The 15,127-nt window shown below is 51.6% G+C and overlaps 3 protein-coding genes across 7 annotated transcripts; all 3 read right to left on the reverse strand.

Annotated features, from left to right (window-relative positions):
- Positions 1–127: 127 nt before the first annotated feature.
- ZBTB22 (zinc finger and BTB domain containing 22) lies at positions 128–3,770 on the reverse strand. Of its 2 annotated transcripts, none has more exons than XM_032849128.1 (2): positions 3,629–3,770; positions 128–2,706 (listed from the first exon to the last, which is right to left on the reverse strand). In XM_032849128.1, exons 1-2 carry the CDS (start codon positions 3,694–3,696, stop codon positions 726–728), a joined length of 2,049 nt encoding a protein of 682 aa, XP_032705019.1. In that variant the 5' UTR covers positions 3,697–3,770; the 3' UTR covers positions 128–725. The 2 variants fall into 2 exon arrangements, with proteins under 2 accessions (XP_032705019.1, XP_032705020.1); XM_032849129.1 differs by lacking the exon at positions 3,629–3,770 and adding an exon at positions 3,404–3,590.
- Positions 3,771–4,161: 391 nt separating this feature from the next.
- DAXX (death domain associated protein) lies at positions 4,162–8,621 on the reverse strand. 4 transcript variants are annotated; one of them, XM_032849144.1, is made up of 8 exons: positions 8,515–8,621; positions 7,358–7,617; positions 6,371–7,202; positions 6,030–6,244; positions 5,645–5,858; positions 5,016–5,493; positions 4,640–4,862; positions 4,162–4,425 (listed from the first exon to the last, which is right to left on the reverse strand). In XM_032849144.1, exons 2-8 carry the CDS (start codon positions 7,562–7,564, stop codon positions 4,366–4,368), a joined length of 2,229 nt encoding a protein of 742 aa, XP_032705035.1. In that variant the 5' UTR covers positions 7,565–7,617; positions 8,515–8,621; the 3' UTR covers positions 4,162–4,365. The 4 variants fall into 4 exon arrangements, with proteins under 4 accessions (XP_032705035.1, XP_032705033.1, XP_032705034.1 ...); XM_032849142.1 differs by having other exon boundaries at positions 5,016–5,490; positions 5,636–5,858; XM_032849143.1 differs by having other exon boundaries at positions 5,016–5,490; positions 5,636–5,858; positions 7,358–7,614; positions 8,515–8,617.
- Positions 8,622–14,161: 5,540 nt separating this feature from the next.
- On the reverse strand, positions 14,162–14,427 carry SMIM40 (small integral membrane protein 40). Its single transcript, XM_032849146.1, has one exon. The coding sequence runs from the start codon at positions 14,402–14,404 to the stop codon at positions 14,162–14,164; it is 243 nt and encodes an 80-aa protein (XP_032705037.1). The 5' UTR covers positions 14,405–14,427.
- Between the last annotated feature and the right edge of the window lie 700 nt (positions 14,428–15,127).

Below are 15,127 nucleotides of genomic sequence, written 5' to 3' on the forward strand. Positions count from 1 at the left end.
CCCAACCCCAGGATCCTCCTCCCTCCGCCCCCACCCCCAGACTCTACTTCCCAGAGTTCGGTTACTCCGCCCTTCCCCACCTGCGCCCGGACCCCAGCAAACACAGAGGGGCTGTTGGTAAGCCGAGTGAAATGACCAATAAATATTTTAATCACCATTTAAAAAAAATAAGATTTAAAATAAAAACCGTGTACTCTTACGACTTACTCCCTCTTCGACTTCACTCCCTCCTCAATGAGAATCCAGCTGGGGGCCCCCAAGGAGGGATAGGAGGGATGAGGGTGGAAATATAGGGCACGTCCTTAGGGAGGTGGGGTGGGTTCTAGGACAAGGGTGGGGCTCAAAGGCCTGGTCCCCACAACAACACAAACACAGACTTCAGGTACAGACTACAACCACCTGACCCTTGACCCTGTGACTCCAGGATGCTCCACGGGCCCCCCTCCTTCCCCCCACCATATGTGCCCTAGTCTGGAGCCGGGGGCTTCAGTGCACCCATCTGAGGGGAAGGGGACTTAGTTCCTTGGATATGTCGTGCGAGAGGGGCTGAGGAACGGACTGGGGTGGCCGATGGTGCAACATGGATCCCCCCTCCAAAATATATACAAGTCCAGAGAGATAAGGAAGACACTGAGCATGGTGGGAGATCACCTGAGGGCCACAGCACCCCTGCCTTGTGCCCCTGCTTCCTCCATCCAGAAAGCCACCTCCAGGAGCCCCCCGCTTCAGTTTGTTCCTCCACCTCCACCAAAGCCCATCTCCACCTTGTGCACACTGGGTGGGGACCAGACCCTTCGGTTGGACTGGGGCGTGGCCCCACTCGCCTCATCACCACTGCCCCCGCCCCCGCAGGGGGACTCTCTCTTGGGTGGCAGGGATGGCCCTACCGGGCCCCCAGGACCAGGCCCACTGCCGCCCCCGCCCAGGCGGTGCCTGCGCTCACAGTGTCCCCGGTGGCGCATGAAGCTGTCTCGCCACATGAACTTCTTGGCGCAGACGCCACACTCGTAGGGTTTGAGGCCCGTGTGTGTCTTCATGTGCTCGGTCAGGTGGTGCTTCATCTTAAATTTTTTGTTGCACACGGGGCAGTCAAAGGGCCGCAGGTTGAGGTGCATATTCACGTGCCGATCGCGCATGCTCTTGTGGGAGAAGGCCTTCCCACAGTGGCACAAAAAGATCTTATTTCCATCCCCGCTGCCTGTCCCTCCAGGGGTCCCCCCGGCACCACCCGGCATGCCCAGGGCCCCGGCTGAGGTGCCCCCCAGGGTCACCGCCCCATGTTCAGCTTGGCTCCCAGGTGGCTGTCCTGGAGCCTGTGAGGAGGAGGAGGAAGATGAAGACGATGGGAAGACTAGGATCTGGTTGCCCTGCATGTCCAGGGGAAGCAGGGGCCTCGGAGGGTGGGAGGGGGTGTAGGATGAAGGGGTTGGCCCCCCTGAATCATCAAGCCCAGCCCCAGGACCCCCACCCTCATAGGAGCCAAAGTCATTGGAAGACTCACAGAAATTGACCTGCTCCTCTCCCTTGTCCGGAGGTTCAGTTAGGGTCCGGACATCACTTATGCTAAGGGTAGCCTCGGGTCCTCCAGCCTCGGGAACCCTGGAGCCACCCCCCAGCTCTTCATCTTCATCATCCTCACAGGTCAACACCAGGTCTTCCTCCTCCTCATCCTCTTCCAGATCTGGGTCTTGGGGAACCAGGGGTGCTGGTGCTGGGCTGTTTCCACCCCGCTTCACGTATACCCAGTGCTTCTGCGGCATGATGCTGGGTGGTGCATAGGTAGGCCGCCGGAGCCCAGCCCCGGGAACCACAGAACCCCTCCCATCGCCACCATCATCGCAAAGCTCGTCTGCCTCCAGCAGCAGCTTCCCCGAGGTGGCTCCCCCACTGCCAACCACAGGGGCTGGGAATACAGGGCCACCTCCTCGGCGCTCCCCGCTGCCCACTGCAGAAGCTGCAAATGCCTCTTGGGAGGAAGAGGAGAAATCAGTGGACTCCCGGGGACTGAAGTAGTTGCTGCTGCTGGGGGACTGATTCTCACTGGCCCGGCTGGAGGCATGAGAGCGCACAGAGCCCATGGCCGCGGGGCCTACGGTGGCCCCACTCCCTGCTGGGAGCCCAGCCCCAGGGACAGCGGCAGAGGTGGCTGCGGCAGTGGTGACAGTGGTGCTGGTTGCTGAGGCCCGGCCTTCGCGGAGGAGTTCAGTGCACTTATCCACGATGTGCCACATTTGGAGCACCGACCCCACTGTGAGGAAGTTGACAATGTCAGCAGCAGCCATGCTGAGGCGGCCAGTGTAAGCCGAAGCCAGAACAGTTTCGAAGGCGCCTGGGTCCATGACGCTGGGCAGCGAGATGGAGGTCATGCCCTTGAGTAAAACCTGGTCGTGGAAGTAAGGGGAGGAGGCAGCCAGGACAGCACGATGAGCCCTGAACTCCCGGCCCTGCACTCGGATGGACACATCGCAGAGCTGGCCCTGTAGCCGCTGCTGATTGAGGGACTCCAGGAGGGCACTGGTCACCTCAGGGAAGGACACATGTACCACCGCAGCTGCAGGCAGGGGCAGTGGGGGTGGGGCCAGTGACAGAGGAAGGGGCAGTGCTGCCCCACTGGGAGAGAGAGGAGATGGTTCCATGGCGTGGAGGGAGGGGGTACCCCCCCAGCCACAGGAACAAGGGGAAGGAGGTGGGCGGCCGGGGGGGTCTCTGGGAAAAAAAAGAGAGAAGAATGATAACATCTCATAATGACAAAGTCCTTCCCTTTACAGTTTAAAAACATGTTCACACCCTTTATCTAACTGATTCCCCACAATAGCACTGTATGGTAGGTATCCCTCTCAACCCTATTTGATAGATAGCAAACTAAGGTTCAGAAGATGAGGAGATTATCCAAGATCACACAGCCAGGAAGTGACAGTGTCAGCAAACGCGTAAGTCCTGACTCCAAATCCAGTGCTCTTTCCTTGGAGATTAGAGAAATAAGGTGGTTTGGGGAGTGGGGTGCCTCTCCTTTTAATTTCCTACTTGCCTGAGAGCCTGACTTTCCAACATTTACCTTATTGGTGTTTTGCACCCTTTTATTGGGAGGGGGGCAAGTCTGCTCCTGTACTGAGAACCATCCCCCTCTTCATGTGTTTTTTAGCCTATCCCCCCCACCCAGCTCTTTCTCGAGCCAAGGCCCCCTTTGCCCCCCGGCTTACCTCTAGCCCCGCCCCTTCAAGGCACTCCCCTTGGCCCTTTCGGCCCCACCTCTTCAAGACCCACCCCCGTGGCCCTCTCGGCCCCGCCCCTTGCCTACCCCCGCCCACACCGGACCCCGCCCCCCTCTGCTCCGCCCCAAGCGCTACTTCGACCTCCTCTTCCACCCGGAAGGCGCCCCCCAACCCCGCGCGTCCCCGCTTACCGGGCCGCGCGCCCCCGGGCCCCCCCGCCCCTCACTCGGCGGCCAGAGCAGCAGCCTGGGCCCCTCCCGCCGCCATCTTGCGCCGACTCCCTCCGCCCTCCGCCTCCGCTCCGCCTCCCGCCCCTCCGGCTTTAAAGGCACAGGCGGGCACCCCCGCCCGTGCCGCTGCGCAATGCTTGGCCGACTCGGACACTTCTCCTTTAAAGAACAGAGGTCTCATTCCACCTTAAAGGTAACAGGCCTCTTCCGCCGCTGAAGAACTCAGGACATGGTGGTTTGGCCGAAGCATTCATTTCCCTTTAATTCTGCAAGCCTGTTCTTCCCATTGGCCAAGGGTCTTGAACATCGCTGCTTAGGCTCCGCCCCTGAACTGTGGCCATTAGCGGGTTTGCGCGATCTAATTACCCTGCTCTCCCAGCTTCTGACCGTCCCCCCGAAACCCCGCCCCCTTCCTCCAGGCACGGATTGGCCAAATAACCTTCAGTCAGCCCCTGATTGGCCTTTTTACTCCTACAGCTCAAAGTGAGAAAGTAAAGCGTATTTCGAACGCCGAAGCACGTTTTGTTTTGTTTTGTTTTGTTTTCAGTGCCAGGCAGAGGGCAAGGGGAAGGCCTGAGGGCGAGGGAACTCCGAGAGAGGCGATCTAAGAACAGGCTACAAAGGACAGCTCCAAAGTGTTGCCAGGGGTCAGGGAACCCTGAACCTGAGAACAGCTGGTGCCAAGCATTGAGTATGGAAGGACAAGGAAAAGACAAGGATACAATAAGAAAAGAACTTTATTGTTTATTAATGTTTGTGTAAAACTTAAGTTTTTGTTGTTTTTTTTGTTTTTTTTTTTTTTAAAGAAACACCACCAAAAGGCGATTAGCTCAATCAATCCCTTCCTCAGTGATCAGCTTCCCACCATCCTCCAAATACTATCCCAAAACATTTTGTTGGAAGCTGGCAGTGGGAGGAGGCAGCTAATCAGAGTCTGAGAGCACGATGATCTCCTCAGGATCGCACTGTGTGGCCACACTCATCTGCAGGGGAGTGAGAGATGGAGTCAGAAAGAGACGTCTGTCTGGAATATAGGGGGAGTAGAAGCGGAGGGAAGGATTTATCAGAGATTAAAAACAGGGGTGAGGAAAAAGGAAGAGAGAGGATGTGGTGCATGTAATATTCAGATGGAACACCTGAAACTAAACAGACAATGAAAGAGAATTAAGTTAGGGAAAAAGTGCCTCCCCCTCTTACCTTATAAGTACCAGGCCGGGAGGGTAGTGAATGGGGGGTTTGGGACAACCCGGCTGGAGATGGGCTACAGAGTGAGCTGGTCACCAGGCCATGGCTAGGAGAGTCCACCCTCGTGGAGGAATCAGCAACTGGGGCCATGGAAGTCAGAGGAGAAGGTGGGCTAGACAGGGTAGGTATCTTCTTCCCATTCTTCTCATGCACTGCCCTTTGCTTTTCCACATAGCTAGGGACAGAAACACAAATATGTAGGGGGGGTTATGGAGAGCCTGAGGCTGGAGGGGTCTCTCCCAGCAGACCCAGTTCCACAATATTCCTCTCAGAAAGCCCCCTGTAATCTCTCCTTAGCCTCCCTCCTCCTCGTCCTTCTTGTTGTTACCTGTTTCCTAATGGCCCTGCTCCAATCTGCTTCTCCTTCCGAGACTTCTTGCAGGGGGGACAGGAATCTCCCCAGGTATGAGGAGACACACCTCCATTGAAGGAAGTGGAGGTGACCATGGCTGCTCCATTCTCCAGGACAGTGGTGAGGGGGTCCTCTGATTGCTTCCTGGAAGAGGAAATGTCCCTCTCCTCAGGGGAAGGGGTGGTCTCCAGGGGCAAGGCTTCAATCTCTAGCTCAAAGAGCTGAGACACAGGACTCTCTTCCTCCAGGGGTAACTCCTCAAGGCGTTCTCCATTGCTTTCGGCATCTATGCTGGAGGGGGCCAAGGGCTCTTCTGACAATGAAGATGGTGACACTATGAGTCCTTTTTTTTGCTGCTCCCCTGCAGACCTGCTGATCCCTCTGCTAGGTTCCAGATTCTTTTCAGTGGACATCCGTGGTGGGGACATAGGGCTCTTGTCTCCATTCTGACCTGGAAAAGAAGAAAAGAGGGGAGAGGTAGCATGAGAACTCAAGAATACTGCTGAGAGTAAGAGGAGGAAGGGAAGGGTCTCAAACAGGTGGCTCATATCTAACAGAATAGAGGGAACTGACACAGGAGACTGTTCTTGACATACCTGCTTCCTCTTCCTCCTCCTCCTCCTCTTCATCGTCCCCCTGACCTTCCTGCATCTGTTCAAGATCCTCCTCTTCTTCAGAATCTGTGGCCTCCTCTTCTTCTTCCTCCTCCTCCTCCTCTTCCTCTTCTTCCTCTTCCTCATCACTTTCCTCATCTTCTTCATCATCAGTCTCGGGCTTGGAGGTGGTAGGGCACTCCTGGGATGCCATTCCACTAGGGCCCTGGGGGACAAAGGAGTTCCTCTAAGGAATCCCTTGCCCGAGAGGGTCTGGTTCTTGTGTTCCTTTTGCACTCTTCCCCCTCGGGGGACAGGGGATGGGTGTGTGGGGAATCCCTGCTGGCCAGTGCAAGGGAAGGACAAAGTCTGTCTGAAGGGTTTATCCCTTCCATACCTCACCAGAATCCAGGGAGGCTTTGGGGGGGTCTGCAGTGTGGGAAGAGGTAGATTGAGGAAGCCGAGCTCTCCTCTTCTGTCTCTCGCCCTCCTCACTCTTGTCTTGCATCATTGCATATTTGGAGATGACCTCATCCAGCCGGCTCATAGCCAAGCTCCGGTTTTCTCGCAGGCGCCGGGCTAAGGCAGGATCCGACAGTGCCGGGTCAATGCCTACGTGGGAAGATATAAAATCAGAGTACTCAGCCCAAACCCTAGAAGACAGGACTAGTGAGATGCCCCCCTCCACCAAACATCTGACATATAAGGGCTACCGACAGGCATCTCACTAATCCCTACCTGGCCTATAGTCATCTGTGAGGTGACAGCCAAAGTTATAGATGAGATCAAGGTGGCGTCGTTCCTGTAACCTGATGCCCACATCTCGGAAGGCATCCTGAGCCATGAGCTGGAGCTGCTGTCGGGGGAGGCCAAGGCTGTGCCGAGCAGCTGCCTTCTCCACGGCCCGCAGCACATCTCCATAGTCAGGGAAGGTATCTGGCCCCGGTTTGTTGATAAGCCTCTCAATGCGTCTGTTGACCTCTGGGTAGCGGGTGCCACGGTAGGGGATGCGCTGCTCTATGACACGGCCCGTCAGGGAAGAGCAGTCTTTGAGCTCACACAGCCGCCCGAAGAGGCGGATCAGCTTACGCTTCAACCTTGCTTCCTGCAGGTACGTGGAGTCGGGGTCGTCCAATTCTGAGAGATCCAACTCCTTTTCCTGCAGCCGCCGGATCTCTGCCACATAGAGCGCTAGCAGCTGCTCCAAGCGCTGGATCTGCCGCCGGGAACCACGGGTCCTTGGGGCCTCAGAGGCAGTGGTCTCGGCATGTGTGGGGTCCGAGGAGGGGTCTGTGGGAGGGTTATTCCCAGAGGGTTCACTAGATTTGGTGGCAGCAGGGGCCAGGTTCAGCTTCTTCTTGGCTGAATGGGCCTTGAGAACAGTGCAGAGCTCATTAATGTAGACATAGAGCTTAGCTGGCCGACTCTGGGCCCGAGAGAGGACCCGAGAGAGGATGTTGCAGAACTCCGCCGAGGCCAAAAACAGAGAGTGGGCACGCTGCTGCCGGCTATAGAGGAACGGGACCACCTCAGGGTGGTCTGCTGTCTGCGTCTTACACAGTTCAAGGAACTAGAGGGTTCAGAGGAAGAAGGGAGGGGGAAAGAGACAAGGGGGAGGGGTTGAGAGAAAGAAGGCGAGGTAGGGTTAGTGGGGAAGAAAGGATAGGAGAGCCAGTCAGCCATCCCCCTCCCTGGGGCACAAGAATCTTCTCCCCTAAAGCTCACCTCTTCAAACAGCTTCTCATTCTCCAACTTGTAGCATTTCTTGCCGCCAGAACTACTGCTTCCTCCAGCCCCATGGGGCTGGGAGGAGCCAGGGGCTTCTGCCCTGGGTGAGGCCGGATTGGGGGGTGGGTGGGAGGGCCCTGGCTGAGCAGCTGCTTCATCTTCGTCATCATCATCCAGCACGATGATGCTGTTAGCGCTGGCCATGGGGGGATCAAATCCCCCGGAGGGAGGAAGTGTTGGGGATTTCGGGATTCCTGCTGGAAGGGGATGGGGCCTCAGAAAGCGCCCCTCCAGCACAGCCCATCCCTTCATCGCACACATTTTCCAGTCTTCTTGGGCTCCAGTAACACCCAGCCCTGCCCAACAGTGTCCTCACCGCCTATCTTCAGCAAACATTAGTACCGGAGGCTTTTCTGACCTTTTACTAGGGGGGGGCCCAAACCACCTGAAAACCTTAAGTTCCCCGCCCCCAGCTCCACCCCTCCTGTCGATATCTTGTCTCTGGTTCGTTTCCCTACTATCATCTCATACTAGCCAAGTTGATTCTTCCAACCCCTGGACCACCTTCCGCATTGCACTCTGGATTTCCTGACATTCCCTAACACAGACACCACACCCCCGTCAGCACCACCTCCCGAGCCTTCCCCCACTTCGCTCTCAAGCACGTCAAATCCACACCCTCACCCCATCCTGAAGAATCACCCCCAACTCCGAGACTCTCTGAGGCGAAGAAGGTTCCCTCCCAACCACCCATTCCCCCTTCGCCTTCCTGAATTATCTTCACACTCCACCCTCTGACGGGTCTCCTCAAACCCGGGCGTTAGGTTGGGAGAGATCTCACCTCAAGTCCCCTCCCTCTTACCCCACCCGATTTCCCCCATTCTCTCTCTGTGACCGGTAGCCGATTGCGAGCCTAGCGCTGAACTCTCCCGATTCCTCTCTGATTCCGACCCCGCGTCCGACCCCTTCCCCAGAATGAGCTTCCCGCCAAGTCCCCCTCCCCCAGTTCAGTCCCCCGGCCGCCCCACTCCCCTTCAGGGATTGGAAGGAAGGTACCACAGCTTGCCCCTCAGACTCAGCGTCCGGGACTCCCCAATACCTCTCCCTCGACATTCCCGCCCCCGCCTTCGCTCCCCGCACCGTCCGGCCCCCACCTCAGAAACGGTCTCTCGAGGCGACCCTCACTGCTGATCTCAGAACCTCGCATGGTTCCCTCCGCCTTCCTTCCCCCTCCCACCGCAGGCCCGTCTCTGGACCGGAAGTTGCTGAATTTCCGCCTACAGCCACCTAGACGCGGCCATATTGTCGTACGGCGCTCGGCCCCGCCTCGGCCGGAAGTGGCGGTAGACTCGCCCCCACCTCCAAGTGTCGCCCACACGGTCTGCGGCCCCCTTTCCTGTGACCAGTAGAGGGCGGGCTTGTCACCTCAGGGCGTCCCAAACTACGGGGGCGCCATCTTGCCGTACGGTCTTGGCTACACCTGAACTCGGGCGCGCCGCCGACGGAGCTCTTTTCACCCGGTGCTTCTGCGACTCCACCAATCAGAAACTTCCTGCATCCGGCCCAACCGTCGGCGGGTCGCGTGCGGGAAGGACTGAGCCACCTTTCCAAGTAGGGGAGGGGGAACGGACAGGACAGCTAAGAAACTGGGCCCTCCAAGACTGCGCAAGGGTGCAGGGAAGAGCGAGAGTCTCTTAAGAGGGGAAAAAAAAAAACCCTTTTCCTTCCGTTAGGCCATTGACCAGCCTTCCGGAGCTACTTTCCTACCTGCCTTGTACCCTCTCCACGGCTTAATCGACTGTGCCTGCCCCTTCCCTTCTGCAGGCTGCGCACTCCCTTGCCGCTGTCCAGCAGCTACTTCTACTTCCAGGTTCTTTCCGCTCCCAATCGTGAAATCATAACACAACCATACAAATGAGCACAGAGCGCTATACAAATGTGTTGTTATTATTGCTATTGTTATTGATGTCTCTTTAAGCGCCTCTACGGAACTAATGACCAACCAAGTAGGTGGCACCTAGGTGGTTTTCCGTTCTTTTCTGGTGGGGGTTCCCGAAGTGTGGGCAGTGATGACCTGGAGGCCGAGCTTTGTCCAGGAGCTCCAGGGCCTTCGGACAGCGATATGGGGCGGGAGCTTTGAGGAGAAGCTGTGCAAATTGCCGCTGTGAGGGCTATCAGATGAAATGAGACTTCTAAAATACCTTGGGTCTCTACTCCTCTCCTCCTCTTCTTCTGGGAGAGCTGAAGAAAGAGACAAGAAACTGATTTTGACGCCCGCCTTGTCCTCACGCCCATCTCACTCAACTTCAGAAAGGCCGGAAGGACTCGTGGAGGCCAAGCTGGGTCCAAATATAAGCTTATGGGGAAGTCAGACTGGTTAACACGGAGATTCCCGTCTCCTGCAACCTTTCACATTCGACAAGTGGTAAGCATCTTGCCACTTTCTAGGACCGCAGAGGTCCTTACATCCGTAAGCTCTCAGAGTACCAGAAGCTCAAACCCTCCCTTCCATTAAAGAATCCCACACCATGTCTACACCTATAGTCTTCAAATTAGGGAACATGAAAACTCCAAGAGGGTACTTAGACTTAGAGGAGCTGGAGGAATTTAATTTCCAGATTCTCAACTTTTGCAAAATTGGTCTTACTGAGTAAATGCCTGCAGTAGAGGTTCTCCCTCTTCCTGTTTCCTTTTTTAATAGACTTCCTCCCTCTTAAAAAAAAAAAAATGCAGTCATACCTCATTTTATTGTGCTTCACAGATATTGTGGAAATTTTTTTGCTTTTTTATAAATTGAAGGTTTGCATTGAGCAAATCTTCTGGCAACACTTTTCTTTTTTAAAAAAATTATTTTTAAGTAATCTCTACATCCAATGTGGGGCTCAGACTTACAACCCCCCAAGATCAAGAGTTGCATGTTCTACAGACTAAGCCAGCCAGCTGCCCCTATTGGCACCATTTTCTTAACGGCATTTGCTCATTGTGTGTCTGTGTGTCACATTTTGGTAAGTATTGCAATACGTCAAAATTTTCCATTATTTTTATATTTGTTATGGTGATCTGTGATCAGTAGTTTTTGATGTTACTATTGTCATTGTTTTGGAATACCACAAGTGACACCCACATAAGACAGTGAACTTAATAAATATTGTGCACCAACCAGTGTTCCCCCACCTCTCTCCCTCTCTTCAGTCTCCCCTATTCTCTGAGACACAACAATATTGAAATTAGGCCAATGAGTAACCCTACGATGGCCTCTAAGTGTTCAAGTGAAAGGAAAGTCACCTCTCACTTTAAATCAAAAGCTAAAAATTATTAAGCTTAGTGAGGAAGGCATGTTGAAAGCTGAAATAGGCTGAAAGCTGGGCCTCTCATGCCAAGCAGTCAGGCTGTGAATACAAAGGAAGAGTTCTTGAAGGAAATTAAAATTGCCTCTCCAGAGAATACATGAACAATCAGAAAAACAGCGTTATTGCTGATATGGAGGAAGCTTGAATGGTTTGGATAGAAGATCAAACCAGCCACATTTCCTTAAGCAACAGCCAAACTCTCAGAGGCTCTGACTCTTCAATTCTTTGAAGGCTGAGAGAGGTGAGGAAGCTTCAGAAGAAAAGTTTGAGGCTTACAGTGGTTGGTCCATGAGGTATAAGGAAGCCATCTTTATAACGTAAAAGTGCAAGGGGAAACAGCAGGTGCTGATGTAGAAGATGTAGCAAGTTACCTAGCAGACCTAGCTGAGATAATTAAGGAAAGTGACTACACTAAACAGATTTTCAGTGTAGATGAAAGAGTCTTATATTGGAAGAAGATACTATCTAGGACTTTCATAGCTAGTGGGAAGTCAGTGCCTGGCTTCAAATCTTCAACCGACAGGTTGACTCTCTTGTTGAGGGCTAATACAGCTAGGGACATTAAGTTAAAGTCATTGCTCATGTGCCATCCCAAAAATCCTAGAGGCCTTAAGAATTACACTAAATCTAGTCTGCCTGTACTCTATAAATAACCATAAAGCCTGGATGACAGCACATCTCTTGACAACAAAGTTTACTGTTAACATCTACTGCTCAGAAAGATTCCTTTCGGTTACTGTTCGTTGAAAATGCACTTGGTAATCCAAGAGATCTGATGGAAATATACAATGAGATTAATATTGTTTTCATGCCTGTTAAACACAGCATCCATTCTGCAGACCATGGATCAAGGAGTAATTTTGACATTTAAGTCTTATCACTTAAGAATACATTTCATAAGACTATTGCTGGCATACATAGTGATTCTTCTAATGGATCTGGGGGAAATATATTGAAAACCTTCTTGAAAAATTCATCAATGTAGATGCCATTAAGAACATTCGTGATTCATAGGATGAGGTCAAAATATCAACATTAAGGGGCACCTGGGTGGCTCAGTGGGTTAAGCCTCTGCCTTTGGCTCAGGTCATGATCTCAGGGTCCTGGGATCAAGCCCCACATTGGGCTCTCTGCTCAGCGGGAAGCCTGCTTCTCCCTCTCTCTGGCTGCCTCTCTGTCTACTTGTGATGTCTCTCTCTGTCAAATAAATAAATAAAATCTTTTTAAAAAAATCAACATTAATAAGGGTTTTGAAGAAGTTGATTCCAACCTTCATGGAGGACTTTGAGGTGTTCAAGATGTCAGTGGAGGAAATAACCACAGATGTTGTAGAAATGGTTAGAGAACTAGAATCAGAAGTGGAGCCTCAAGATGGGACTGAATTGACTGCAATCACAAGATTAATCTTCAACAGATGAAGAGTTGCTTCTTATGGGTGAGCAAAAAAAAAAGTGTTTTCTTGAGATGAAATCTCTTGATGAAGATGCTGTTAAGATTATTGAAATGGCAACAAAGGATTTAGAATATTACATAAACTTAGTTGATAAGGTAGCAGCGGGGTTTGAGAGAATTGATTCTAATTTTGAAAGTTCTGTAGGTAAAATGCTAACAAATAGCATCACAAGCTACAGAAAAATCATTTGTGAAAGAATAGTCAACAGATGCAGCAAACATCCTTGTTGTCTTATTTTAAGAAACTGGCACAGCCATCCTAACCTTGAGCAATCACCACCCTGATCAGTCAGCAGCCATCAGCATCTAGGAAAGACCCTTCCCCAGCAAAAAGATTAAAACTCCCTGAAAGCTCAGATGATAGCTGACATCTTTCAGCAATAATGTATTTTTTTTTATTTGAGAGCAAGAGAGTGTGTGTGTTGCTGGGTCGGGAGGGGCAGAGGGAGAGAGGGAGAGAGAATGCCAATGGCTCTCCACACCCAATGCAGAGCCCAACATAGGGCTCAATTTCATGACCCTGAGATCATGACCTGAGCAGAAATCAAGAGTTGACTGCTTAACTGACAGAGCCATCCAAGTGCCCTTCCATAAAATGTTTTTAAATTAAGGTATGTGCATTTGTGTTTTTTTAGACATAATACTATTGCACACTTAATAGACTATAGTGTAAACATAACTTATACGGACTGAGAAACCAAAAAAGTTCCTTTGACTTGCTTTATTTCAGTATTTGCTTTGTTGTGTCTGGAACTGAACCTGCAAATCTCTAAGGTGTGCCTGTGGTTGTCAATCATGAAATCTTACCTTGTCTTAACAAAGAAACACATAGTGGGGCACCTGGGTGGCTCAGTCAGTTAAGCATCTGTCTTTGGCTTAGGTCATTATCTGGGCTCCCAGTCTGCTTCTCCCACTCCTTTTCCCTATGCCTCTCCCCCCAGCTAGTACTTTCCCTCTCACTCTCTCTCTCAAATAAATAAAATCTTAAACACACACATAACTTGTACTTCCCCTCACTTTCTCTCAAATAAATAAAATCTTAAAACGCACATACATACACACACACACACACACACATACACACACACTCATAGCCTATTTCCTTCATCAAGGTACCATAAACACCTCCTCCCTTATCTCATTAAAAAATGCACCCTTAATTTTTAGCCATTTAAAAAATGTGTGCAGTCTTTATGCCATTTAATCAGTTCTGTTCTCATAATGATAGCACAGAAGAAATTTTTTTTTAACTTTTCTGTCATGGTCACAAGAAAGAAAAATGCTTTTCATCTCAATTAAAATATAAGTATAGGCAGGAAAGTAGGATAGATTAGTCAATAAAAGACTTTTGAAGTATAAAAGCCTAAAATTGTCAGGATGCCTGGGTGACTCAGTTGGTTAAGCAGCTGCTTTTGGCTCAGGACATCATCCCAGCATCCTGGGATCAAGTCCTGCATCAGGCTCCTTGCTCAGCAGGGAGCCTGCTTCTCTGCCTCTGCCTGCTTGTGCTCTCTCTCTCTGACAAATAACTAAATAAGATCTTAAAAAAAAAAAATAAAAGCCTAAAATTGTCTGTGGGGAAGTGAACAAGGTGTTCAAGGAGAAAAGAAAGTCATGAAAGAAGGAAAGGAATAATCCTAATTGTTAGGAGCTTGTTTATCTATTTTTAAATGGATAGTGGTGCGTATCGAGTCACTCTGATATTACCCTTCCCCTGGACATTCAAAGGGTGATCTGTTTCATTTTTCAATGTGAATGTTTTCAATATACCAGAAATTACATCCTTGAAACAATTTTAATTATGATGAAAAATTTTAGGTGGTGACTTTAAAATGTGAGTACAAACTTTTTCAAAATTAATTTCCAATGTGTAGGTGCAAAAAAATGTAAGACAGCTGCTCTAAGCTATCGCAGTGTCCCCTCCACAGCCCCCAGCCGTCCCATCTCCCTCTGCTCTCACCTCTGTAGCAGGAGAAGAGAACATTAATAGGAAAGGTGGTCACAATTCCAGCTCCTCCTCCTTCTGAGGTGTTCTCAGGAGCCAGTCCCCAAACTTTGCCCATGGCAGCAGCCACAGTAGCCTACAAACAGCCTCCAGTGTCAGTAGTGTGAGGACGAGGGCCAGGAAGATAATGAAGGCCTTGTCCAAGGCCCGACGCAGGGGACTCCTGGGAGGACAGGGACCCTGGGCAAATGCCAGGAACACATCCTCCTCATCCACATCACCTTCCTCCTCTGCCATACTAACTCATAGTCTGACAGCTGTCTGGATCAGGGAGGCTGGCATGGAAGCCCTTGCTCAGCAGCACCAGGATTAAGGGGCATGGCAGCAGCAAGTCCTGCACCTGTCAGGCTTGACCCTAATTCCCCCACCAAAGAGAGAGAAAGGAGAGAAGAGCCTCTGAGCCTTTGAAACACTCATATAATCATCGAGTGCACTGTGAATGGTCTGGATTAGATGATTCTTAAAGTCTGTCCGCCATTACCATAACTGGGACTTGGCAACTGAAGGCCCAACACAGACCCATGCAAACTGGAACAGCTCAAGTCATTCTAGGTCTCTAGGCTCAGGTCCCAACATCTTGGGGTACTACAGAGAGAGGGTGAGCAAGCAGAGCTCGTATGCTACCGTGAGCCGCTGTCAGCCCATTCCAGCTTCACAGTGGGTGGTGAGAAAAGGCCTACTGGAAGGGCTCTCCTAACCCATGTGGGTGGGGAAGTACAGAGGTGGGCTGGAGGCTGCGTAGGACTACTTCTCCCCCAAGTCTGCGGTCACTAAGCGTGGCCCACCGAAACCCGCACAGCTCTCTTCTGGATTTCCGGCCCTTGCGTTCCAGAGGACAGCTATAATTGGACCGCAGGAGCCCAAGGGGAAGTCTAGAAAAAGAGAAAGATCATGATTGGTCAGCGGGGCCAGAGGGTGTAATTGGAGCTTAAGTATTGGAGCTTAAGTGTTGGCGCAATA

The sequence above is a fragment of the Lontra canadensis genome, unplaced genomic scaffold (assembly GCF_010015895.1).
Source record: "Lontra canadensis isolate GAN:19392208 unplaced genomic scaffold, GSC_riverotter_1.0 scaffold219, whole genome shotgun sequence".
Classification (NCBI taxonomy): Eukaryota; Metazoa; Chordata; class Mammalia; order Carnivora; family Mustelidae; genus Lontra; species Lontra canadensis.